Genomic DNA, 27,230 nt, shown 5'->3' with positions numbered 1-27,230 from the left:
TCCAAGGTAGCAGTTCCCCTTGTTTCCTCCCCTACCTTTTGGAAGATAAAGTTGTCAGCAAGAGAGGATAAGAATTTCCTTGACCTGTTAGTTTTGCCTGAGAGAGATTCCCAACAAATGTCTGGATAGTTGAAATCTCCCATGACAACTATGTCATATTTTTTGGAGAACTTGGCCATTTGATGCATAAAGAGTTCATCCATATCTTCAGCTTGCACAGGCGGCCTGTAGTAAATGCCTACAATGGTGTCCTTCCCATTGTTCTGTCCTTGTATTCTTACCCAAACAGTTTCCACAGAACTCCCAGTCTCTGAAGCTTCAATCTCTGTGCAGATATACGCGTTTCTAACATACAATGCGACACCTCCTCCTCGTTTATCAAGTTTGTTTCTTGCAAATAAGTTGTATCCTTCTAGTCTTGTATTCCAATCATGTGTATTGTCCCACCAAGTTTCAGTGATTCCAATGACATCATATTTCTTTTCCTGTGTTAGTAGTTCCAATTCTCCTTGTTTGTTGCCCATGCTTTGTGCATTAGTATAGAAACATTTTAGTTTGTGATTGGTTTCTCTTTCTCCAGTATTTTTATTAATTAGATTTTTTTGTCTTTGTTCTTCCTTTCCACTTCTAATAGCAGAGTTCTCAATAGCATTTGTCAGGTGTATGGCTTTTTCTGGTCTTTTGCTTCCCTTCCCATGTTGTTCTAGTTTAAAGCTCTCGTTACAAGTGTAGCAAGGCGACTTCCAAATACATGTTTTCCAGTCTTCGAAAGGTGCACCCCATCTCTAGCAAGTAGTCCATCGTATAAGTAATTCACTCCGTGATCCAGAAATCCAAATCTTTGCTGACGGCACCATCGACGTAGCCAGTTGTTCACCTGCAGAATCTTATTCCACCTCCTTGTTCCATGGCCATCCACTGGGAGGATGGAAGAGAAGACCTCCTGCGCTCCCAGTTCTTTCACTTTCTTGCCTAAGTCTTCAAAGTCTCTGCAGATGGTTTCCAGATCATTTTTTGCGGTGTCATTTGTCCCCACATGGAGTAGCAGGAATCCCCCATGACCACCACTCTCCGTTTCTTCTTCACAACATTTTTCTCTTTCTCCATCCAGGAGGACTCTGAAGGCGTACAAGGTTGCTGTTTGTTGGCAAAGTCTTAGGCCGGAGTCACACTGGCGAGGAATACGGGTGCGTGAGAGGCGCAAAAAGCACGCATTAGACACGGACCAATGATTCTCTATGGGGTCACTCGCACCAGGCGTATATTTCTCCTCCGTATCCTCCGCTCCGTGCCACTCGCAGCATGCTGCGATTGTCAGCGTACTACGCCCGTAGCACGCCAATGCAAGTCTATGGGTGCGCAAAAAATACGGATTACACACTGAACACACGTGTGACCTGCGAGCAATACGCAGGTCTTTTGGCTGGTGACCAGGAAATGGGCCAATCCATCATCAGGAAGCGTAGACATGCAAATGAGCTCAAAAAGCGCTCCAGACATCCAGGAAGTCAGCCTCCACGGAGTACAGCAGCAGCATGGCGTCCACTTACATAAATGTGGAGATGCTAATTGTGCTGGTGCAGGAGCGTCCAGAAATATGGGACCCACGCGACGCAAACTATGCGAACCGCACAAGAAAGGAGGCGTCATGGAGGCGCATCTGTTGCCAGATGTACCATGACTTCGGTGAAAGACCACGTGATGAGCAGCAGAAAATTCGTAAGTGCACCCATAAAAATGTAATTAACGTTAGCGCGCGCTATAAAATGACTCTACAATCAGCCCCCCCCCCTTCCTGGGCATGTAATTTTAGCCTCATGAGGCCGTTACATTAGGATGTGACACGTGGCTTCACACAGCCATAATTAGGGGTTTAGGCCACAAGCTCCTCATCCTCCTAGCCACAAAAATTAGTTTCAGGGGAGCTAATGAGACCCTGGGTATCGGCCCAATAACATATGCCACCATGGGTAGAACGCACACCCCATAAGGCCCAATGCCTAGACTACTGTTTGAAAATGTGACCTCTCAAATATGTGATTTTGACAATCTTTCCTGTCACATTGCAGTGGAAGATGTGATGAAACGGTGGAGAAGCATCCGGGACCAGTACCGCCGGGAACGCCAGCAGCGGTCCAGGAGTGGGGATGCTGGCCATGTCAAGCGGAAATATATATATTATGACCGGCTGAACTTCCTCGCCCCAATTCTGGCTCTGAGACCGTAAGTACATACCTCACACCACATGACACAAAAACATTACACAAATACTTTACAGGGACAAAAATATTGATGTATTTTTGCCTCTGTTCTATTTCATAACAGAACTCAATCCAACCTTACGGATCGAGGAACGGCCTCAGAGGCAGAGCCCGTTATTGATCCTGTAGGGGATGAGGTGGCTGGCCCATCTTCTCCCCCTACAAGAAGGATGTCTGAAGAGGAGGCATCACAAGAGCACACAATGGCTGCCCGACACAACACACCACCAGGACGGTCTGCAGCTGCAACCTCACCCATCCTGGAAGAGATGGGCAACTTGAGCAGCAGCCCAACTGCCCAGATCAGGCCCTCCCCACAGGCTGCTTTATCAACACGGCGAATAAGAAGAAGGCGCCAGGTCGCCATTCAAGAGAGCAGGACCAATGTGGACACTGGGGTGCTGAATTACTTGTCCAGAGTCACTACAGATGATGGTGAGGAGGCCTATGCACGTAGCCTCACCCTTTATCTCCGTGCCCTTACCCGTGAGGTCAGGCTCCGTATTAGGGGGTGTATTCAGATCCTGCTTGATGCAAGCACCCCCCCCCCCCCAATACCCCATATGAGGTGTTTGAATTTCTGGAGAGGTGGCAGCTGTCACCAAGAAATTTAATGCGCATGAGACCATCCACACAGATGCTTGCTCAAGCAGGGTCTGAACAGCCCCTAATACGTGGGCCAACACCTCAACCCCTTCCTCCCCCTACCCATCCTTCTATTCTGCAGCCCCAAATGTCTTCATCAAGCCAACCCCACCAATATGGCCACTTGTACCCACCCAGTGTTGGAGGCTGGTCCAAACCTGGTTGGGGACGATCTGGCTATCTTGGTGAGTATGAGCCACGGGCCTACCATAGCCAACAAGAAGCCCCTCACCATCATCATTATTACTCTGGCCAGTATCACCAACAGGCCCAGGAGGCTGGACAACAACAGCATCATGGGCAACAGTATGGCCCCACACAGGGCGATGTTGGCCACAATGTCCAGCAGCACCCACAGGCTGTTCCTCCCCGTTCCCCTTCCCCTACATATGAGGATTTATGAATCAAAACTTTGGAGATGTCCAGTGACATGTAACTGGTGCTTCTAATCTAGACAAAAAAACAGGTGTTCTCCTTCACCAACATTTAGAACATAATTTAACACTCACATTTGTAAACAATGTTTTCCAAACATATGAAACAATCCATCATGACAGGCAATGCTACCTCACGCCTTTCACACAGATATTACATGTGTGTATAAAAGAGAATATTTCAATGCGCTATACTGTTACCTGAAAGGATGAAAATACACTAATCACTTGTTAATGCATAGGAAAGGTGTGCTTGCCTTTAGTTAAGTAGTCAACTTTGTTATTAGCATTCTCTAGTAAACCAATTTGAGGCGACCAGCATTCTCTATGTCTTAACAAGTGAGTTTTGTATTTTCATCCTTTCCAGTATAGCATGCTTAAATATTGTCTGTTCTACAGACAGGTAATATCTGTGTGAAAGATGTGAGGTAGCCTTGCCTGTCATGGTGGAATCTTTCTATGTTTGGCAAACATTATGAGGAAATGTGAGTGTTATCTTATTGACTTTATTTTGGTAATGGAGCTCACCCTTTGTTGCCTAATCCAGGTTAATGTAGGCATGCAGCAATGTTGTTATTGCATAATGTTTGTTGCAGTTTTTTTATGTTATGTTAATGTTACATCAAGTTAACGAAGGCCCAAAGGGTCATTTTGGCCATTGCCAAATTTGTGTTATGGCAAAATTATGTTTGCCTTTAAGCAAAACCCAAAAAAAAAAGGCAAAACTAAAAATTTGTCTACTCTAGTTAACGTCTCTGTGTGATTTCTCACTATCCCTCACAACATACTAACAGACACCAACCAATGCAAAGAAACACTCATAGAATCATAAAAAGGCTTGAGTAATATATATTTAGACACACTTTGACCAAAAAAAAAATTAGAACATAGACACAGCATTCTCTTGCCAAGAAGTAGCCCCCTCAGGTGAGATAAAGTAATTAGTGAATATATCACGCACTTTGAGGCCAGAGAGCGGTCTACGTTGAGGGATGATAGGTGGTCTCACCCTGCGCACATTGTCCGGCCTACGCACAACACCATCAGAGGAGGAGCAATCATGGATCCTGGTGAAGTTATGCAGAACAACACAGGCTTTCACAACTTCATTCACATTTTGCTCACTCAACTGAATGGCAGACTGGAGTACCCGCCATTTGGCACAAAGAATCCCAAAGGAACACTCCACCAGTCGCCTAGCACGTGATAGGCGCAAGTTAAAAATTCTGCGCCTGTGGTCAAGGTTGCGCCGGGGATATGGCCTCATGACATTACATGATAACTGAAAGGCCTCATCTGCCACAAGGACATAAGGGACTGATTGTTCGGGGGAGCCTGGTAGCTGGCGTGGTGGTGGTAGATCCAACTGGTTGGTGCGTAGCCGCCGACCCATTATGGAAGTATTGAAGACTCTAGAGTCTCCCGTCCTTCCATAGGCCCCAATGTCAACAATTATAAACTTGTATTGAGGGTCTACCAGAGCCAACAATACAACAGAAAAGTATTGCTTATAATTGAAGAATTGGGACCCTGAGTTCGGCGGCTTACGCACCCCGATATGTTTGCCATCCAGGGCCCCAATACAATTTGGAAACTGGCAGTCCTCCTCAAAGTCCCTTGAAATCCTTAACCAGTCTTCCATCCTGGGCTCGGGTAGGAACACCTGATGGACTCTTGTCCAGATTTGTGCACATGTAGACCTCACTATGCCTGAAATGGTGGACTTTCCAATGAGAAACTCATGGTGGAGGGCGGCATAAGACAGGCCAGTGGACAGGAAGCTGAAGAACAACAGAAATAGTCCAGGTTAGAATGGCTAAAGTAAAAAAAAAATCAGTTACATGCCGACCAAACTTGGTAGGAAATGAGAGAGAACAACACACACATATTTGGTGGCACAATGACTAAGTGATATGCAGTACATATTAGATGTAACATTGTGCTGTGTCAGGTGAAACATATTTTGAGTAAGATGAGGGTATTAAACATTGTCCAAAAAGGCCAAAAAACATAAATTAACACACACATTATGAACATAGAGAATGTGGTTGTGGAGTACATACCGTATTGTGAGTAGAAGTCGCTCCTCTGCAGATATGGCTTGGCGCATCCTAGTGTCCTGAAATGTGATCCCAGGGCGCACTGTCTCCAAGAGGCGATCAAATGTGGAAATGCTCATTTGACAGTACTGGTAAAATTTGTCCGGATGCTCACGCAGAGACGAATAGAGGCGGTGAAAATGCCCTCTTGTGAGTCGTTGCCTCAAAAGTGGATGTACCCACATGCGTCTCCTCCTCCGCAGATCCACTATCACAGGATATGGTTGGCCAAAGCGCCGTGACAAAAGCCAGGTAAAGAGAACCTGCTCGGTTGTATTGAATGTCAGACCCTCTGACATGCTGCACAAAGAACACCAACACACCTCGTGAAAGCAAGGTGAGAAATGTACAGAATGTAGGCAGCCACCTGGTTCTGAGTGTCTAAATAGGGTGCAGGCTAATGATTTAAATTGTTTGCAGGCCTCAAAACCGTTAAATGTCCATTTTGCAAGGCTGCGAGAAAATCTCGCCATACGGATTGCATACGGAGACACACATGCGCAATATACGCGACCTCACCTTGCTTACGGATGACCTACGGACCACTATTTAGTGGTCATTGATCCGTATTACGCATGTAAAATACGGAGCGTATTTTGCGCAGGTTAGTGTGACTCCAGCCTTATACTGATGTATTTCTTCATCGTTTTCCTGCGTGAGAGCCTGGTACTGGTTACTGAGCAGTATGGGTGCTGACTGCCTCCTGATCCTCCTGCTTCTCTGGGTCACATGTCTCCATTCCTCTGTTTCTTCAGGTGCACTTCGAATTTCTTCTCTTTCTGTAACATGAAGAGATAATTCTGCTCTGTCCAAGAACTCTTCACCTTCCTTAATGATCTTCAACGTAGCTAACCTCTCTTCGAGATTTTGCAACTTTTCCTCCAACAGGGACACAAGCTTGCATTTGAGGCATGTGAAGTTTGGCTTTTCCACTGATAAGTCTGTGAACATGTAGCATGAAAGGCAGCTCACCAAATGGCTCTTGGCCTCTTCCATATTGAGATTTCTTAAAAACGATGAAAGATGAGCGCGCGCGGTTTTCCGATTTCCTCTTTTCAGCTGCAACGGCCAAAACCCAGTGATCGTTGAGCTTGCGGAGACTCTTCACTTATCCCAGAAGGCACTGGGAATATGCAAATGATCTCCTCAAGACTCTTCCCCTGGTCCGGACTGTGTTCCGGATTTTGAAGGAAAATTCCCTGTACGTTAAGGGATCGAAATGCCTCTTTGGTGTACAGAGGATTTCATTTTTGGGATTTATTTTGTCTCCGTCGGCTATTGAAATGGACCCGGCTAAGGTACAGGCCATTTATAATTGGGTTCAGCGCACTTCTTTGAAGGCTCTCCAGAAGTTTTCGGGTTTTGCTAATTTCTATCGTAAATTTACAGGTAATTTTTCTGGTATTGTCAAACCACTGACTGATCTGACCAAAAAGGGCGCTGATGTGGTGAATTGGTCTCCAGAGGCAATCTCGGCATTTCCAGAGCTTAAGCGGAGATTCACTTCTGCTCCGGTTCTACGGCAACCTGATGTCTCACTTCCATTTCAGGTGGAGGTAGATGCTTCTGAGATTGGTGCAGGAGCCGTTTTGTCCCAAAAAGATCCGGTGACTTCTAAAATGAATCCCTGTGCCTTCTTTTCTCGAAAATTCTCCCCATCTGCACGTAATTATGATGTGGGGAATTGGGAATTGTTGGCCATGAAGTGGGCATTTGAAGAGTGGAGACATTGGTTGGAGGGAGCTAGACATCAAGTTGTGGTCCTCACCAACCACAAGAATTTGATTTATCTTGAATCAGCCAAACGCTTGAATCCTAGACAGGCTAGGTGGGCCTTGTTTTTCACACGTTTTAAATTTTGTGGTCTCTTTTCTTCCGGGCACTAAGAATGTTAAGTCGGACGCCCTTTCTAGGAGTTTCTTTGCGGATTCTCTTATTGTGACCAAGCCTACTGCCATTCTAGGTGAGGGAGTAGTTCTTTCCGCCATCTCGCCCGATTTGAGACGTGCCCTGGAGGAATTTCAGGAGGACAAACCTGAGCGTTGACCGATGGGAAAATTGTATGTTCCTGACCAGTGGAGGAAGAGAGTAATGTCTGAAATTCAGTGCTCCGTGTTGGCTGGTCATCCAGGTATTTTTGGTACCAGAGATTTGGTGAGTCTGTCTTTTTGGTGGCTTGCCTTATCTCATGATGTCAGGAATTTTGTGCAGTCCAGTGGGACTTGTTCTCGGTCTAAACCCTGTTCTCGTTCTAGTGGTTTGTTGATTCCCGTCAGTGCCCAAGAGGCCATGGTCCCATATCTCAATGGATTTTATTTCTGATCTTCCTGTCTCTCAGAGAATGACTGTTATCTGGGTCATTTGTGATAGATTTTCTAAGATGATCCATCTTGTACCACTCCCAAAGTTGCCATCTTATTCAGAGTTGGTGCCCTTGTTTTTACAACAGGTGGTTCGGCTGCATGGGATTCCTGAGAACATTGTGTCGGACAGAGGAGTCTAGTTTGTTTCCAGATATTGGAGAACTTTTTGGTCCAATCTGTGAATTCAGTTATCTTTCTCCTCTGCGTTTCATCCTCAGACCAATGGGCAGACAGAGAACAAACCAGACTTTGGAGTCTTATTTGAGATGTTTTATATCTGCTGATCAGGATGACTGGGTCTCATTTTTGCCCTTGGCCGAATTCTCGCGAAACAATAGAGCTAGTTCTGTCACTTTGATGTCGCCCTTTTTCTGTAATTTTGGGTTTCATCCTCGATTTTCTTCAGGGCAAGTGGAATCTTCGACCTTTCCAAGTGTGGACACTGTGGTAGAGAGAATGCAGCAGATTAGGGACCAAGTGGTGGATAAGTTGTCCCTCTCTCAGGAAAAAGCCCAACGGTTTTCCAACCGGCATAGGACCATTGGTCCCCGGTTTAAAGTGGGTGATATGGTTTGGTTGTCGTCAAAGAATATTCCCATGAAGGTTGCGTCTCCAAAGTTCAAGCCAAAATTCATTGGACCTTATAAGATTTTGGAGATTCTTAATCCTGTTTCTTTTCGATTGGCTCTTCCAGTTACGTTTAAGATCCATAACGTGTTTCATAAATCTCTGTTGAAGAGGTTTGTGGAGCCAGTAGTTCCTATGGAGGCACCTCCTGACCCTGTATTGGTTAAAGGCAATGTGGAATATGAGGTAGAGAAAATATTGGATTCTCGTTTGGCTAGACGGGCACTCCAGTACTCGGTCAAATGGAAGGGTTATGGCCAGGAGAATAATTCTTGGGTCTCTGCTTCTGAAATTCATGCCGATAGATTGGTTCGTCGTGCTTTTCACCGGGCCCATGCTGATCGGCCTGGTGGCGTGGATGAGGGTTCGGTGACCCCTCATTAAGGGGGGATTCTGTTGCGAATTCACATTCTGGCCTACCTCTGGTTGCTGGTGAAGGTAGTGGAGATGGTTGTATTGACAGAGGGGGTCGCGAGTTCTCTTTCCGGGCTCCCTCTGGTGGTTACAGGAGGTAATGGAGCTGATCTAATTAACAGAGGCCTGCCACCTGATAATGAGGAGGACGATTGGTCATTGGGGGTTTCTGACTGGATTTAAGACAGCCGACTCCCTCTATCCCTGCTGGTGATTTTTTCCTGCCTCTTAAGTAGAGTTGAGCGACTTTGGTCGGATCGGGTTTCGTGAAACCCGAATGAAACAAAATAAGTTTCAGATGAAACTCGTCCGACTAGAGCAAAACAAAGTCGGAGTTTCGTCCGAAACCCGACCCCAATGCAAGTCAATGGGAAATAAAAGTCGGACGAAACTCCGACTTTGTTTTGCTCTAGTCGGACGAGTTTCATCTGAAACTTATTTTGTTTCATTCGGGTTTCACGAAACCCGATCCGACCAAAGTCGCTCAACTCTACTCCTGAGGTTTTATTTTCCAGCTCAGTCCCTGCATGCTCAAGCTAAGTGTTCTTTTGCTATTGTTCACATTTGATTTGGTTTTGTCTATTTCAGTTTTGTGTGGTCAGCCAGCCCCGGCTGTGGCTGTGCTGAATTTCCATCCTTATGTTACTGTTTGTTTTTGTCCCTTATTAGATTGACCTCTCTTTGCTCTGAGTATACCAGAGTGCTGATATAGTGGGCGAAGTCTAGTGACTTCAGTATTTTTTCTAATAGACGTGTTGGGATATTTTTTGCAGGGTTTTTTGCATGATTGCAGACAGTGTCTTTCCTGTCCTGTCTAGTTAATTTGGGCCCCATCGTTTGCTCAGCCTATTTTCCTACCTGCGTTTGTGTTTTCATCTTGTCTCACTGACAATATATGTTTGGGGGCTGTCTATTCCTTTGGGGTCTGCTCTGGGGTAGATTAGATTTCCCCTTTCTTGCTTTAGGCTTATTTAGTTCTCCGGCTGTGTCGAGGCGTCTAGAATGATCGTAGGTACGCTCCACGGCTACTGCTAGTTGTGTGGATAGGATCAGGGGTCTGTAATCCGCTTAGTTACCAACCTCTCTGGTTTTCTGTGGCTTAGCTTGGTCTTGCTTTCCTCCTTGGTGACCCCAATCATAACAGGATCGCTTCAACAAGGACCTTCGTCTGGAGAGCCAGGTTCGCAGTGGTTCTGGAGCAAGGATGCGCAAATACAAATATCACCGCATGCTGGCGTTTTTGATACCGGTCCTTGTCCAGAGAACATAAGTATTTTTGTGGTGTATTGGATTGTGTTGTATTGCCTAATCTGTATTTCTATTTCACAGGAATTGGTGTTTTTACTATTGTAAATGATTGGTACTAATGTTTTTCTTTTCACAGCACCTGGAGCAGCACCCTTGAGCCTGCATCTGGAGCGGTCCTTCATCAAACAGCCACGGACCCGTCTCAGTCATCCATCAGCGAAGCAGCAAGTGGGCCGGCAACACCGACTGGAGACCAGGAAGCTGGTCCATCAGGTGTTCCCCTGTCCCAGGCCTCTGCCACTGGTTTTTCGGAGTATTCCCGCCAGCGGCAGAAGGCCTCGGACAGGACACTCATGCCCGAGTTCATGCACTTGATCTTTCATGATGGCCTCAAGGCATTGGGAAACAGACTGGAAAGTGGTTTCAACCATATGAAGACACATATCCAGGATGTCAACCAGAGCCTTGACCATGTGAAAGCCGACCTCCAGAGGCCAGCACATCAATGTTTTAATCAAATAGAACAGGGCATGTCAGAACACCTTACTCCTGATCTCCAGCTCAATGTCATGCAGGCCACCAATGCTGCTTACGTGCAGGCTATGCAGCAGACTTGGTACTTGCAATAGTCAGTGGTGGCATTTCCACCTGTGCCAACACTGACACGCATGACCTCAATGCCGAGTTCTGCTGCAATACACTGCACAGCCACCAGCATTCCAAGCCCTGCCGGACAACACTAAAGCGCCACCACCATGCCGAGTGCTGCTGCACAGTCCACAGCCACCACCATGCAGAGTGCTGCTCCTGCTTGGACCTCCTCCATCACCACCACCACCGACATGCCGCAGCAACCGGATCCTGGCAGGACATCCACCACCAGCATGCAGCAGTAACTGGACCCTGGCAGGCTGTCCACTATCACCAGGCCGCAGCAGCAGCACCAGGATCCTGGTAGGTCGTCCATCAGCACCATGCCGCCACAAGAAACAACGCCAATGCTCCCCAGAAGACAGCAACGCAGAACACAGGACAGAGACCACAAGAAAAAAAAAAAAAAAAAAAAAAAAAAAAAAAAGAAGGACTCTCGCACTCCCTCCCCCCCTCACCTCCCAATGTGTCTGTGATGTCCGGTTTGTCCCTACCTTCCAGTGTGTCTTTCCAGTCCCATGCCTCCAATCCCATCCACAACCTCCCTGACCCCACTAGTTTCAGTGCCCCTTCCCCTGCGTCATCTTTACCCAGTCAGTTATCCCAGCTCAACACCGCCCAGTTCCGTCACTTTACCCCAAGTCGCCACAGTTATTTTTTTTTTGTAAAAAAATTAGATTTTTTTTGCTTCCACTACTGTTTGGTTCTTTGTGTATTTCGCCGCCACCAACACACACCATGCGCTGACTACACACATTGCGCCGTACACTTTGTTTTTTTGACACCTCATAGCTCCAGGACTGACACAACTTGAACACTGCAGCTTTGCTTCTTGTGTCTGTCATGGAGCTATGAGTTGTCCAAAACAAATATGACTTGTATTTTCCCCAGCATCTCTTCAGTCTGCGTAATCTATTGGACGCAGACTGAAGAGACGATGAAGGTAATACAAGGCATATCTATACTCACCTGGCCAGGTGTCAGAAATAGTGAATTCAGGATGCACAAAACCCAGCATCCTGAATTAACCAATTCTGACACCTGACCTGGCGAGTATAGATATGCCTTGTATTACCTCCCTCGTCTCTTCAGTCTGCGTCCAATAGATGGTCGCTCTTTAGCCATTATGTAGTTATGCAGAACCACAATGGCTTTGACCAACTCATCGACTGTCTCCATTTTTAGATTAATGGCAGATCCAAGAATGCGCCATTTGGAGACAAGAATCCCAAAAGGTACACGCAACAGCTCTTTGTGCCTGGGTCAGTCTGTAGTTAAAATTTTTCTTTGTGTGGTTCAAGTCCCGACTGGAATAAGGTTTCTTTTTTTTTCAGTAAATATATTTATTAAAGTTTTAAACAGTAAAAGCAGTATAAAGAGCCGTTACCATGTCCAGGGCTAAACATTACATCTCTGTAAAAGCAGCACTCTTATAGCCAAACAAGGACTCTGGCATATATAGGATACATGCTTGCTATCTTGAGAAACATCTCCAGATATGAACCTTATAAACAAAGTAAATAACCTGTAAGAAAAGCAATTATAGAGATAGAAGAAGGAAAGCAAGAGAAAAAGAGAAGAGAGAGAAAAAAAAAAGGGGGGGTGGAATAGGAAAAAGGGGGAGTAGGGAGGGAGAGGGTTAAAGAGGACCCAATAGCATCAGTGTCCACGTATTGAGGGTTGTGAATATGTACGTAGCCAGTTCAGGAACCCCGCGCTCTCCTTGAAGGACTGCCAGAGGAACCAGGTGCGCCCCTGTTCACATGCAACATCACCGTCACCCGTCGCCATTGACTCCGGACGATGAAGTCTCTCCATTTCAGATATCCATTCCTCTGTGGAGGGAACCTCAGTGGACCTCCAATGCTGAGGAATAACCGTTCTGGCAGCCGTTAAACAGAATCTTAGAATCCCCTTTTTAACCGAAGCTATCGAATTGGGAATCAGGGACAGTAGGGCAATTTGGGGGGAGGGCTCATGGCGGACCCCAGTCATCAGATGAAAGGCATCAAACACTGAGCTCCAGAAGGGTTGCAGGAGACCACCAAACATGAAGCATAGAGCCTGCAGCTGATCCACATCTCAAACAGGCATCCGGGGTCTCCGGGTTAATCCTATGGAGAAGTGTGGGACACCTATACCAGCGCGTCAGCAATTTATAATTCCTCTCCTGCGACTGACTGGACATTGTCATCTTGTGCGCGAGAGTGAAAATTTTTAAACTATCCGCCTCAGAAAAAGGTGATCACCAGGTCCCTCTCCCAAGCCTCCATGAAGCCGAGCGTAGTAGAGGGAAGTGAGTTCAAGACCAGGCCATAGAGCACCGAAACCACATGAGAGGGACCCTCGGTAGGGAGCAACAGGGACTCAAATGGCGTTGGCGCCCCTAATGGTATACTGAGAAGGAAGCTCCGCAATTGCAGAAACTCCAGCCAGGACAGCGGCGTCGTTTGACCAGGGCCTCGCAACCCCCGCACATCGGAGAGCCCCGCAAGTTTATCCCTCACCTGACCCAGTACCACCTCGTCAGGTCGCGACCAACACAAAAAGGTAGATCTATTTATTGCTGGGGGAAAGGCCGGATTGTCAAAAAGGGGACTCAATCTGCTCAGTCGAGAGGTCAGGCGTAATTTCATGTAGGATCTGTCCCAGAACCTCAGAACAACCTGTGTGAATGGAGCATAACTTGACACAGGCGGGCGTCCGATCCCCCCCAGCCAGGGTAGTCAATACAAAGAAGAGGGCAATAAAAGTTTCTCCGAGAACACCCACTGTTTATGAGCATCGCCAAAAATCCAATCGACTATCTTAGAGAGCAAGACTGCCTGATAATAACGTTTAAAATCAGGGAGGCCTACCCCTCCTTTAGTCTTGGGTCTCACTAGTACCGAGAACCGAGTCCGCAGTTTCCTAGTCCCCCAAATAAAGCTACTGATAGCCAATTGCAGCCGCCTGAAAAAGCAATCCGGGACCTGTACTGGAGCCGTCTGAAAAAGATAGAGGAATCGGGGCAAGATTTCCATCTTGATCACTCCTACCCGTCCAAACCAAGATAGCTGAGGTCTGCTATTTCGTTTAAGGTCCAAGATAGTTCAGAGCATATGTTGCGTTAGTGTCAGCAGGTATTAAGACTCCTAAATATTTCAAGGCGGCCGTCTTCCACTTAAAAGAAAAGGACATCTGGATTTGAGAAACCAGATCATCAGGCAAGGAGATACTGAGCGCCTCCGTCTTGGAGTAGTTGACTTTAAAATTTGAGACCTCCCCGAACCTACGGAACTCTCGGAGGAGTACAGGAAAGGCCACAGTCGGGTTGGTAATGTATAGCAGTAAGTCATCCGCATATAGGGATATCTTAAACTCATGGTGACCAATCCGTAAACCCTCAATATCGGGTGTCTTCCGTAATGCCACTGCTAGGTGCTCCATCGCGAGGATATAGAGTAAAGGAGAGAGGGGGCAACCCTGGCGGGTCCCGTTCCTTATATTAATGGGCGGGGAGAGGGTGCCATTAACTCTGAGATGGGCTGTAGGTCTATGATATAGAGCAAAAATCCTCTCCATCATGTTAGGACCCACTCCTAGTTGCTTCAGAGAAGCACGCAGAAAGGGCCAACCTAGGCGGTCAAACGCCTTCTCAGCGTCAATGGATAATAAGCATGCTGGTACCTTTCCTGTGCGCATGTACGAAGTCAGAAGCAACGTCTTCACCGTGTTATCCCTGGCCTCCCTGTGTGGCACAAAGCCTGATCATTATGGATGGACCCAGGGAGAACAGGGTTCAGTCTACCAGCTAACACCTTCGCATCTACATTAATAAGGGATATGGGCCTATAACTTGCACATAATAGGGGATCTTTACCCGGCTTAGGAATCACGGTGATTGTAGCCATCAGTGTTTGGGGGGCAAAGGGACAGCTGGCCGAGATAGAGTTAAACAGTTTGATCATGAAGGGGACCAGGGAGTTCACAAACAATTTATAAAAGGCAGCGGAAAATCCATCCGGGCCAGGACTTTTACCATTAGTTAAGGATTTTATTGTGTCGAGAACCTCCTGCTCCGAAAGAGGGCTCTCCAGGGTCTCAGACTCCTCCACCGACATAGGCGGGAGCCCAGTATCCCAGATGTAATCATCCACCCGTGCTTGAAACTCGGGGGGGGGGGGGGGGGGAACATATCAGACAACGGGCCATTTAAATTATGAAGAGTCATAATATGTTCTGAACGAGTCCACAATCTCCCCAGGAAAATGGACCAGTTCACCCGTAGCAGATCTCATGGTAGGAATATAAGTGGTAGGGGCACGGGGATGCAAAAACCTCCCCAGGGCTCTCCCAGGTTTATCAGAGTATTTGTACAAAAATTTACGGAAGCGGTCCCTCTGTCGTGCTAACGTCGCGTCCAACAAGGTGCTCAACTCACAGCGCGCCCAGAGGAGATCAGTCAGCACACCAGCATCTCTAGTCCATTTATGGTCCGTATCCAAAGCTTGGACACGAGTCAACAAACCCATTATATTAGTCTCCCTCTCTCTTTTCAGTCTGGCGCCTTGTTGTATAAATACCCCCCCCGTATGACTCCTTTCAAAGCTTCCCACTGATACGGAATAGCCGTAGGGTCGTGTTTGTGAAAATCTAGAAAGTCCGAGATTGCTGTCCGCACGGCCGCCTGACATGTTAGGTCTCCAAGGAGACCAGGGTTTAAAGGACCAAGTTACAAACCAGACAGGCCCAAATGCATCTGCACTAATCCATTAGTGCAGATGCATTTGGACCTGTCTGGTTTGTAACCAATTTTTTGGAGGATTTTTTCCTCTTTCTGAGGTGTTTATGTTAGAGTAGGGACTGACAAGTGTAAGGAACTTTGACGCAGTTTGTCAGCTTCCGTATTAAGGCCTTAATATCAACTAATACCTTACATATATTGCTATGTTTGTTGTGCACTTTTTATATTTTTTCCAGGGTGCAGTTGGGCCCAAATGGTTCTGCAAACTTGTGGCCTCTGTTCACACGGGATGCATTCTAATTGGCACTGGGCAGCTCCCCTATATGGTGTTATTAAGAGGTTGTGAGACAGAGGCCTTGCATTCCCTGTGTGAACACTGCCACATGCGGATTATTTTTTCTGCACTGGTGTACCACACGGCCAATCCCTCATTGAAGGCTGGCTGTTTCATTCGGTATTTATACACCTGTGCAGCTGCCATTTTACTTGGGTCCGCTGCACCCTGGATTAGTGCAGATGCATTTGGGCCTGTCTGGTTTGTAACCAATTTTTTGGAGGATTTTTTCCTCTTTCTGAGGTGTTTATATTTTAAAGGACCAAGTCCATTCTTTCGGAACGAGACTCGGCAACCGCAGGGAGAGCAAGACCGGGGTATGGTCCGACCATAACATCGTGTCGATGTCGGACCTAGGGTCAAAAGACAGGAGCCCGTGGCTGACCAAAAAATAATCCAATCTACTGTAGGAATTATGTATTGTGGAAAAATAGGTATAATCCTGGGCAGTGGGGTGCAGTAACCTCCAGACATCCACCAACCTTGAGTCCGTCAGGGCCCGACGTAGTCTCTCCATCTGCAAGGGGGACACCGCTGACCTGCCCGAAGAGGAATCCATAGCACGGTCCAACACCATATTGAAGTCCCTCCCATGATCACGTAGCCCTCCGCAAAAGCCGATAGGTCCCTCAAGTACTTTCTGCATGCTCGGACCTGGTCTTGATTGGGGAGATAAATGTTAGCTATGGTGAACAGATCATGGGCGATTTTAAGCTTCAGAAACACATATCGACACCAGAATCCGTCTTAGAGGCGACAACCTGAGCCTGTAGAGACTTATGTAATGCAATGCTGACTCCTTTAGACTTGGAATCAGAATTACTTCCATGGAACCACTGTGTGTAGTATTTATGGCTAAGCGTAGGAATTCTGTCTGATCGGAAATGCGTCTCCTGTAGCAAAAGTACGTCAACCCGTTGCTTATGCATACCGTATAGAACCTTTGATCGCTTTTCGGGGACATTAAACCCCCTGACATTAAGTGAGCAGAATTGTAGGGATGCCATATGAACTATCGGGCCCACAGGTGGCACATTTGGGTCAGGGAGGAGTAGGGGGGTGGGGAGTGGGAAGAGATAGAGATATTAAAAGTAAAGCACCAAGGAAAGAGTAGCTCAGCCGGGGGACAAGGAACCGACCGAAAAGAAAAAAAAAAAAAATAAAGGGAAGACCAAGAGGCAACTAGGCCTCTGGTGTAGAGAACAATATCAGAGAAAACTCTGAGAAGTAGTGTCACAGACACACCCTAGTGGGGAGGTGATTGGGCAAAGAGCAAGCAGCCAACAGCCAAGCCCCTGCAGCAAAAAAAAAAAAAAAAAAAAAAAAATCCAAACTCTACCCCATAGGTCCGTAGACCTGTCAATATAAACATTATTAACAAACACAACAGGACGAGTCATGAACCAGATACATTTGCAGAAGTGAACACAGTCGGAACGGGTCTCCGAAGGGGCATCTCCGAGTGCTAAATTTAGGAGAGAGAGTAGCGTTAATCAGCCTAGGATATAATTAGTGGAATTATAAAGTAATACAACAGGTAAGCACATCATTTGGGGTGCCCATCGGAGTAGGAAACCATTCATAAACAGTGTAAAATAGGCTATGCTGGGAGCTCCGTTCAAGAGTCCCAGATAGAGTCAGATGAAAATGAAACCGCTACCAAACATATGGCTCCAGTCCCCCTGCATTAATCAAACTTGAGCAAAGTTACGACCAGACTCCTCTTGGGAGCCCGACAATATGGAGGGGCAATGCAGGCGGAACAAAAGAGACAATAGAAAACATATAATCTAGGATAGATGATCAAGTGTCGTCGGCCTGAGTGACGGATCCATGTCTCCGGCGAGAGCTCCGCTTCCTCTTTCCCATAGTCCCAGCAGGAGGTCCTACATTGCGGCGCAGTCCCCATAAGTCAGACGCAGTGAGGCGAGGCCAGTCCCCAGCGCAACCTTGGGTAGGCCCAGAGCAGTGGTTAAGTTCCGGAGATCCGACGGTGTAATATCCACACGTTATGAAGAATTCAAGGTATTAAACTTTAGATATGTTTTATTCTTCGTCCTCCAGCAACAAAAAAACGAAAACAAACAAAAACAAAACAAAACTGTAATTACACTTCTTCAATAAGCCTCGATGGAGCTCTTCTCTCTCGTGTAGGATAACGTCTGGGCTCATTGAGAGGGTTCATTATTGATGGACCAGCTACCTCTTGTTGGTCCTCTCCACCATCGGATACCAAATCTTCCACCAAAGAGAGTTCATTGTCATCATTCTGCGGTATGACTTTAAAATATGAAGAATTTCGCGTTATGGAGTGTCCATCTCGGTCAGCTGTGATCATGCTGCCTTTCCTTTTAGTAACATAATATTTTGCAGGACCATATACAGGTGAGGTCTTTTTGGTTGGTCTTTGACGTACCACCACGACATCCCCTCTTTCGATGGCACTTGACTGTGTCCTTCGCCTTCTGTCTGCATAACATTTCATGGCTTGTTTGTTGGAGAAATCTGTGGATCTCACTGAGGAGTCACTCGGTCGGGGATGGCTGGTCACATCAGGGAGACGTATACGCAGGGTTCTGCTGAACATTAAATGAGCTGGAGCAGCATTAGTAGTGGAGTGTGGCGTATTGCGGTAATTACGCATGAATTTGTATAATGACTGTTTCAGTGGGATGTGCTCCAGACTCGCTGCCTTGATACGTTTCCCCAGAGTGCGCATAAACCGTTCCACAATTCCATTGGCTTGCGGCCAGCAAGGTGTGATTTTCCTGTGATTGAATCCCAAGTATTCAGAAAATTGGGTAAACACATGTCCATTGAATGGAGGTCCATTGTCTGTTTTGACCACTCTTGGAATACCATATGCCGAGAAAATGTCGTCCAGCTCTGGTATAACATTATTAGCAGATGTTGAAGAGATAAATGAAATGACAGGGTATCGAGAATATTCATCAATTGTTACGAGAATGTATTGGCCATTTGGCAATGGTCCATATATATCGACTGCCACTTCCTCCCAGACAGCAGTGGGTAACGGAGACATTTGTAATGGCTCTAAGGTTGATGATGGAGTGATTAATTGACAAGTAGAACAGCGTCTAATCTTTTCTTCCACCAAGTGATCCATATTTGGGAACCACACTTTTTCTCTGAGTAACTTCTTTGTGCCAACAATTCCTAAATTACCTTCATGTGCTATCTGTATGACTAAGTTATGCAAAGTCTTAGGTACAACTACTTTGGTACCTCGAAGAATGAGGTGTTCTTCAGTGACTGATAATTCCTCACGTACGTTTGAGAATAGTTTTAACTCTTTCAGATCAATCTCAGAATCAGGAAATTTTTCCTTTTGAATTTCATGCCACCTTTGATTTTGGATGATTTGTATTAGGGCACAGAGTGTCTTGTCTTTTGTTGTTTCATTTATAAATTGATCAAGAGAAAGTGCTTTTGGCACGGCATGATCTGTAACAAAACGTAGGTATTCTTCAATGGAGGAATGCACAGGTATATCATCATTAGTAGGATGTCTTGAAAGATAATCAGCCGGATTGCTGTATTTTCCAGGTTTGTGAACAATGTTATAGTTGTAGTCCTGTAGACGTAGGCCCCATCGTTCAATTCGTGCAGGCATTTTAGCTCTGGGATTTCCAAAAATTGTAAGAAGTGCTTGATGATCTGTGATAATGGTGAAGGGAGCTCCATAGAGAAATAAGTGAAAGTGTTCACATCCCCAGACAACTGCCAAGCTTTCTTTTTCAGGTTGAGAATATTTTCTTTCAGTGTTTGTTAAGCTCTTACTTGCATAAGAAATGATGTGAGGATTTTGATTGTTATCCTTGTACTGCGCTAGAATAGCACCCAGTCCCACGGGACTGGCGTCCACAATCAGTTCAGTTCGAAGAGCTGGATCAAAATAAGCCATAGTAGTTGTTGAGCAGAGTTCATTTTTAATTGTTTCAAAAGAAGTCTGACAGTCTTGGGACCATTGAAAAATACAACTTTGTTTTGTAAGTTCCCGTAGTGGATTGCTGATTGTTGAAAAATTCGGAATATATCTAGCACAGTAACTTGCCATTCCAAGGAAAGAACGCACTTCACTGGCATCCTGTGGAATTGAGGCTGTTCTGATAGCTTCCACTTTCTTGGGGTCTGGTTGTACTCCTTTTGCCGAGAAGATGTGACCATAGAATTCTAATGAACCCTTGTCAAACTCGCACTTCTCTTTGTTTAAAGTGAGTCCAGTAGAAAGCAGACATTCGAAGATAGCATATAGAGCACGATTATGCTCAGCTTGAGTTTTACCAAAAACCAATATGTCATCACTGTAATTAAAGGCATTTGGGATGTGTTGAATGACACTCCTTATTGCATCCTGAAAAATTTCTGCTGCTGAGCAGACTCCAAAGGTCAATCTTTTGTATCTTCTGAGGCCCACATGGGTGGAAAATGTGGTCAAGTATCGGGACTCTGGACTCAGTTCTAATTGAGGATATCCCTTATTGAGGTCGAGCTTTGAGAAGACGGTGGCTCCATTTAATAAATGAATGATGTCATCAATCGTAGGTGAGATATGTCTTTCCCTCTGGATAGCGGTGTTGGGCAGGCGCATGTCAACACACAGTCTCACTTGATCAGGAGTCTTTGGTTTTGGAACTACCACAAGTGGAGAGACCCACGGAGTGGGACCAGTAACAGTTTCAATAACGTCCTCATCCATGAGCAATTGGAGTTCCTTTTCTACCTTCTGTCTCAGGTGAAATGGAATACGCCTGTGAGGCTGGGCTACTGGACGAACATTGTCATCCACATGAAGGTGTACTTGAGAGTCCTTTAGTTTTCCCAAACCACTAAATAGGGAGGGAAAACTGTTCACCATAGTTTGTACATCCATATCCGCAGGGTCAGTTATGGTATGAATAATCTGGATGAGCCCTAGCTCCAAGGCAGTGTGATAGCTGAGAAGACAGCCTCCCGATCCTTGTAATGTGTGGAAAGTGGTTGTCTGCCTGTTTTCTTTATATCTAATTTCAGCATCAAATTGTCCCATTATAGCTAGAGGTGTTTTAGATCCATAAGGAAAGATTTTAGTCAGCACTTGTTGTAAGACTGGCCTTGTTTTCAATTGTTCATATGTAGTGCCATCTATGATATCCACTGAAGCTCCTGTATCTATTGTAAAGGTAATGTCAGTGTTGCAGATTGAGAGTGTAACACAGGGAGACTGTACTGAACCAGTGACAGAGGTAGTGAACACATAGTTCTCAGACATTTCTTCTGTGTCCTGATTTATTACTTTTACATCTGCAGATTTTGTCATAGGCAGCGGAGGCTTGTAGTGCGCTGATTTGCAAACAGCTGCAAAATGATTCCCTTTTCCACATTTACTGCAGGTTTGTCCCATAGCTGGACATTTGTTCTGGTGGTGAGGGAAATCCTGTCCACATCTATAACATTTCTTCTGTTTCTGGGCTTGTTTGTCTGGTAAATTTTTCTGTTTGAGATTATGCACATGTAATTTATCCCCATTCTCCATTACGGTAGCCTGATGATCTGCTATTTCTATAGCACGGGCCATTTTGAGCAAATCATGTAGAGAGATATCCTGCTGCAGAGCTTTACGCCTTATGTTATTAGACGAGCAGGTGACAATTATTTGAGTTAGGATTTCATCATCTACATCTGTAAAGGCACATCCATGTGCTAACTCTTTCAGCCGTGTGACATAAGTGTCTATGGACTCTTCTGGAAGCTGCTTGGCAATCCTGAATTTATATCTTTCATATCTGATGTTCTGTTTGGGGTTGAAGTAGCCAGTGAGAGCTTTAGTGCAGTTGCTGTATGTGTCTGTTTCTTCTGCAGGTAACGTACTGTATATGTCATAGACTCCTGTGCCTGCACAATGCAGGAGCAAAGCTCTCTTTCTTTTCTCCTCCTTTATGTCCATGGCTTCTAGGAAATTCTCAAATCTGTTTAGCCATTTTCTCCAGTTATGGGAGAGATTAATGACATCAATCATATCAAATTGTGGGAATGTGTGCAAGTAGTCAGCCATGATAGAGTCTCTCAGTGGTGCTGGCGTGTGAAGCGGTAAAATATAGTCTGTACTCACAGCAGTAGGTGATTATATCCCATCCTCGTCGCCAGTTGTAATATCCACACGTTATGAAGAATTCAAGGTATTAAACTTTAGATGTTTTATTCTTCGTCCTCCAGCACACAGCATAACAATTGCATTCCCATGCTACACAGAAGTGAAACTGAAACTTCCCTTCTCATCCCTCTTGTCTCCACCCCCCAAGTCCCATAAGTCTGGCTTGCTTAAAGAGACAGATCTAATTATTATACATTACAGACGGGGATCTCAAAGTTGTCAAACCCTTATCACTGCGTACTTGCAATTGGAATGGGTAGCCCCAACTATAGGGGATCCTATTTTCCCACAACATCTCCAAGAGGGGACTTAGAGCCTTCCATTTGGCCAGGGTGAAGCGTGAGAGATCAGACAAAAGAAGAACATCAGATCCATTAAAGTCTATAGCATCGTGGTCCCTCACCTTACGCATGATGTCATCCTTAGTTTGGAAGTAGTGGATCCTGCATATGACGTCCCTCGGCTTAGATGTGTCGGGGTTCCTTGGCCCTAGCGAGCAATGAGCTCGATCAATTTCAATGTGTTCAGTGGATGGTTTCCCTAAGAGCGAATTAAAAATGCCGTGAAGGGCTGAGGAAAGGTCACATGAGGCCACAGACTCAGGGATCCCACGGAGCCTGATATTATTCCTCCGGTTCCTGTTCTCAGAGTCCTCCAGCATATCTAGGACCATATTAAAAGACTCCGAGTGTAGATCCAAAAGTTGTTGCTGGCTCTGTAATTGTGAGGAAAGCGACTCCACTCTCGCCTCCAACGCAGAGACGTTAGTAGTAAGGTGGGACACGTCCTCCTTAAGGGACCCTATTTCACCCCTGCACACTGCCTCCAGGCGCTGAATATAGCCCTCCATATCGGCCCTGGTGGGGATGGCACTCAGCTGCGCTCTCAGTTCTGAAGCATTTATGGAATCATCAGGGCCCACAGGTCTAGAAGGAACTTTTGCAGGGGGCCATGAGATGTAGTGGTGGCGGGGACACTGTCCTGGGTCACCAGACAGGGAGAAGCCGCACTTTCATATCCCCCTGATGGTATTGAAGGGACCGCTTCTGTCATCTGGGTCTGGTAGGGCTGTAATATAGGAGGAGACCTGTCGTCAGCCTGTGCTATGGTCTGACCGGGGGATGGGGGGCAGGACGCAGCTCTCACCTCTCCCATGCTTTGTGCCAGGCTCCCTCCTGTCTGCATCTGCGGTGAACAGCCGGTCTCAGGAGCAGCAGTCCTCCCTCCCCCATCCAGCGTCTTCCCTGCTGCAGATCCATTCTTCTGCGTGCTCGTGGTCCCAGGTGGAGGGCGCCCAAGTGCATTCAGCCGCACAGGGGAGGCACCTCCCCCCTCCACCATTGCCGAGGGCGCCGTTCTCTTTCCCGCGCCTCCCTGGGCCGACATGTATCTGGCTATTCCGGCGCCTCCGGGATCCGCAGCAAGCTCTCTGGGTGCCTGGGAATGGAGACCAGTCTTGCCCTTCATAAGGACGGGTGAGTGGAGCTAGATATAGCTGATTATTTGCTGCAGGGGCCTCAGGCACGCCGGAGCTCAGCAGAGATGCGGCCTCACAGCTCCATATCCAAGCCACGCCCCCTGGAGTAAGGTTTCAGTAGGTTTTCACACATCTGAAAGGCCTCATCCCCAACCATAACAAATGGCATTGGTGGGCCTTGAGTGTTGGGAAGAGGTCGTGGCTGGGGGAAGTTTTTCCATACAAGAGTTGGCCCATATCAGAGTTTTTAAAAGTCTGGGAGTCATTGCCATGGCCAAAAGCTCCAATGTCGACGGCGATAAAGCGACAGTCCGCATCTGCAATCGCCATGAGCACTACAGAAAAATATTTCTTGTAGTTGAAGTACTCCGATCCAGTTCTAGCGTGTTTGGTAATCCGAATGTGTTTTCTATCCACTGCTCCCAAAAAGTTGGGGAAATTACACACTCGCCAGAAATTTTCGGCAATTTCCAGCCACTTTTTCGCGGTGGGTAGGGAGATAAATTCATCCTGGAGAACGTTCCACAAAGCCCGGCAGGTGTTCACAACTATTCCAGAGAGGGTGGAAATTCCTATCCGGTACTGAAAATGGAGCGATGATAATCTCTCGCCGGTAGCAAGGAATCTGCCAAACAGAGAAAGAAAAAAATTAAGAACTATAATATGACGGGGTTTAGCTAAACATATAAAAGGAAAAAACAATTAATACAGGGCAGGACAATAATAATTACTACAGGCGTTTGTTTTGAAATATTACGTACCTTAATGTGACCAGGAGACGTTCCTCAGAAAGAATAGCTCTACGGAGCTGGGTGTCTTGTCTCCGGATGGCTCATTGGACATGACCAAGCAAATCCAGGAAGGTCTCTTGAGACATCCTGGTATATTCCGCAAATTTCTCCAGGTTGGAATTGAGCTTGCTGTATAGTGTGTGGTAGGCTCCATGGCTCTCCCGGACTTTGATAATGGGGTGCTTCTAATGACGCCGACGCCGTCTTCTCTGTTTCTTTGTTGCTCACAAGCAAATGCAAGAAACAACTTTATATCCAAATCCAAGTTGAAATAAAAGCTCTCCATGTGAAGATCTAAGTTTTCAGCTGTCCAAGGGTCTATATAAAGATATCCCATAAGACACGCCCATTGGTGTCCCATTGGTTGTGTCTGTTTATCTAGATTTTTCTCCTGGAAAATTTTTCACCTTGCGCACAAAAAGCGCAAACACATGTTAAACGCATGCAAACGCTGTGTTTTTTTTGACCGCATGCATAAGCTGTTTGTATGCTGTTTTTCATGCATTAGAGGTTGAGGAAGATACGCTGTGGATTCAACCGCAAATGTGAAACTAGCCTAATACGTTTATTCAATTTTATCACTTTGCTTATTCACAATACGTTTCTCAGGTTTAACAAAAGGCTTTAAATGAACATTTGCTGCAGCTCCCTCCCAAAAGATAAATAAAACATAAAAGTGGGTCGCCCTCCCAGGGTTGTGGGGTACTCGGTACCGGGCCAGTCTCTCACAGGGAATGTCACAGCAGCGGTGACCCGGTCCGTGGCTCTGGGCGCCCATGTAAAAGGGGTTAAGTGATGGAATAAAGATTATGAGTGAATGATTTGTGACGCCACCTGTGGTGCTCGGCAAATAGGGGTTTAAGCCGACGCTGCCGGCAGATCCTCTGGGACAGATGGTGTAAGGCAGCAAGGTGTATTAGCTCCCCACAGGTAGAGCTGTAATCCCAGGGCAGTGAGGATAGGTGTTGAGGAAGAGGGTGCAGTGTCTGGCACAGGGATGAAGCAGTGCTGACAGGGTTGCAGGAAGAAGGCAAGGACACAACAGGGTGCAGTTTCTTTACCTTTACTTTGCTTGGCAAATGCAGTCCAGGGTCCAGATTACAGATGGCACAGGAGCTGGCTAGCCCGGAAGCAACTTAGGAATCTCTCTATGCAGATGGGTTGTGTAGTCTCCTTCCTAGAGCTTATTTTTAGGTACTTGCAGTACTGTGTTACACTGAAGTTCCACTTGCTTATTCTCTTTAGAACTCCCTCGCATGGCAGACAGCTGTAGCCTTCCTCTTCTGGCTCACACGTCGCTGTTGTGCCTCCGAATCTTATGTGGGAATAGAGCATTTACAGCTTCCTATTCCTCCGGTTTCTGTTGCAGGACCATCAGTGTCCGTGCAGCCTTGGAGACCGGGCTCCAGATCATGCGCTATAGCTGGGAATGAGACTGAACTCTTTGCTCAATCTCCCAGCTCTTCTCCTCCACGTCCACACACGTTGCCCTCCTCACACGAACTTCTAATTTCCCCTTCCTGGCTCCCAGAGAGTAGCTCTTCCCCCAGTTTTGGTTCAGAGCTCCCTCTGCTGACCTGGAATGGAAACTGTGTTGTGTGTTGTGGTTATCCGCTAGAGAGATCCTTTATTGCTTCCAAGCATGACATCACACTCCATAGGAGGAAGGCAATGCCACTGTGGCGACCATACTCCTGGGGGCGCCACAAAAGCATCACTGGGTGGATGGAATAGGGGTAAATCTCCCCCAAAGTTTCTCTTCTACTTCCTTATACCAGGTAAGGCATATATGGTTTGCAGAATTGCTACCTGACAAAGCTGTAGATTTGCTGTACGTTCAGGCTGCCGTCCTCACTGTTCTTCAGAGCAAGGGAGATCAAGTTGCAGTAGTTGATGGGAGGACGAGGCCAAGCTTCATGTGGAAGTTTTTGTAATTGACCCTTCCCGTACTTGAGTCTTTGTATGTGAGTGGAAGGTGAGCTGGACATGAAGAAGTCGTCTTCTGTACACTGGGAAAAGAGAAATTCATGAGATCGCAGCTACGCTGAAAGCAGGAAGCCGGGGTAGACAACCTCAAACCACCTATTTTTGTAGGATTTTTTTTTTTTTTTTTTATTACATGTTGACCGTGTTCAAGAAACAATAGCATAAAAAATCCTAAAGTGTAAATAATTCTTGTCTATTAGGTTATACAGAATGATATTACCCCAATGACTTGTATATGTCAAACACTCTCAATAAGATCAGCAGGGCCACGATAAGAACACTTTACATTTAAAGAAAGGCGACAGTACAATTTACGTTACCAGTTCACTGCTGGATGTTAACGCTTCGTCATCAGAATCTTCTATGGTTGAACAGTGAACATGAGACCGGGCCCTGTAGGAAGTGGTGACGGGAGGCTCAGGACAGGGGGAAGACAGCTCCGAGCATTGCATCACCACATTAGGGTCTACAATCAGCCACAGCGAGGGATGAAAAGTGCTTTCTAGAGGGGAAAAAAGTAAAAGCACATTTTTTAAATTTAAAATATTTAAATGAAGCAGATGCTTTTTAATGGATAAATATGCTTCCCCCCTTCTCTCAGTCAGCATTGGGTTCTAGTTGCACCATATGTCCAGTATACATTTTGTACTTTTGCATTACACGTGGGTAAATCATTGAAGATTGAATTAAAGCCAAAGTACAAAACTGACCCCAATTCATCAAGACATTTTCACCAGAATTCTGGCATGAAGCTCCTTGAAATGTTGAAATTTTTTGTGCAACTGTGTCCAATCATGTTACAACTTTTGTCATTGTTTCTGACAGTTCCAACCAGCTTCTTCAACCTTTAGAAAAATGGGCAGAACTTGTGCAAGAAGGGGAACAGTGAAGCCTAGCTGACAAAGTCATCAAAAATATGCCGGAAATGTAGACAAGCCCCCGGCAGTTGTAGGATGCACCAAACATTAAGAGGAGTGCAGTCTACATCAAGACTGGTGTACAGAACGTCGGCATTAACTA

At 46.1% G+C, this 27,230-nt stretch overlaps 1 protein-coding gene across 6 annotated transcripts in view; it reads right to left on the bottom strand.

Moving 5' to 3' along the window:
- FOXR1 (forkhead box R1) overlaps positions 1-27,230 on the bottom strand; it is a 51,248-nt gene that overhangs the window by 6,510 nt on the left and 17,508 nt on the right. For 5 of the 6 annotated variants that reach the window (XM_073566483.1, XM_073566482.1, XM_073566481.1 and 2 more), the window contains 3 exons: positions 26,531-26,712; positions 26,034-26,233; positions 16,285-16,461 (listed from right to left, as the gene is read on the bottom strand). In XM_073566483.1, the coding sequence (XP_073422584.1) occupies positions 16,285-16,461; positions 26,034-26,233; positions 26,531-26,662 (509 nt within the window). In that variant the 5' untranslated portion in view covers positions 26,663-26,712. The remainder of the gene's footprint in view (positions 1-16,284; positions 16,462-26,033; positions 26,234-26,530; positions 26,713-27,230) is intronic. The other variant, XM_073566479.1, reaches the window with a different exon arrangement.

Source organism: Dendrobates tinctorius, unplaced genomic scaffold (assembly GCF_039654945.1).
Source record: "Dendrobates tinctorius isolate UK_male_01 unplaced genomic scaffold, ASM3965494v1 ptg000018l, whole genome shotgun sequence".
NCBI classification, from domain to species: Eukaryota; Metazoa; Chordata; class Amphibia; order Anura; family Dendrobatidae; genus Dendrobates; species Dendrobates tinctorius.
The sequence above is the reverse complement of the archived record's forward strand: the minus strand, read 5'-3'. Positions and strand labels throughout refer to the sequence as shown.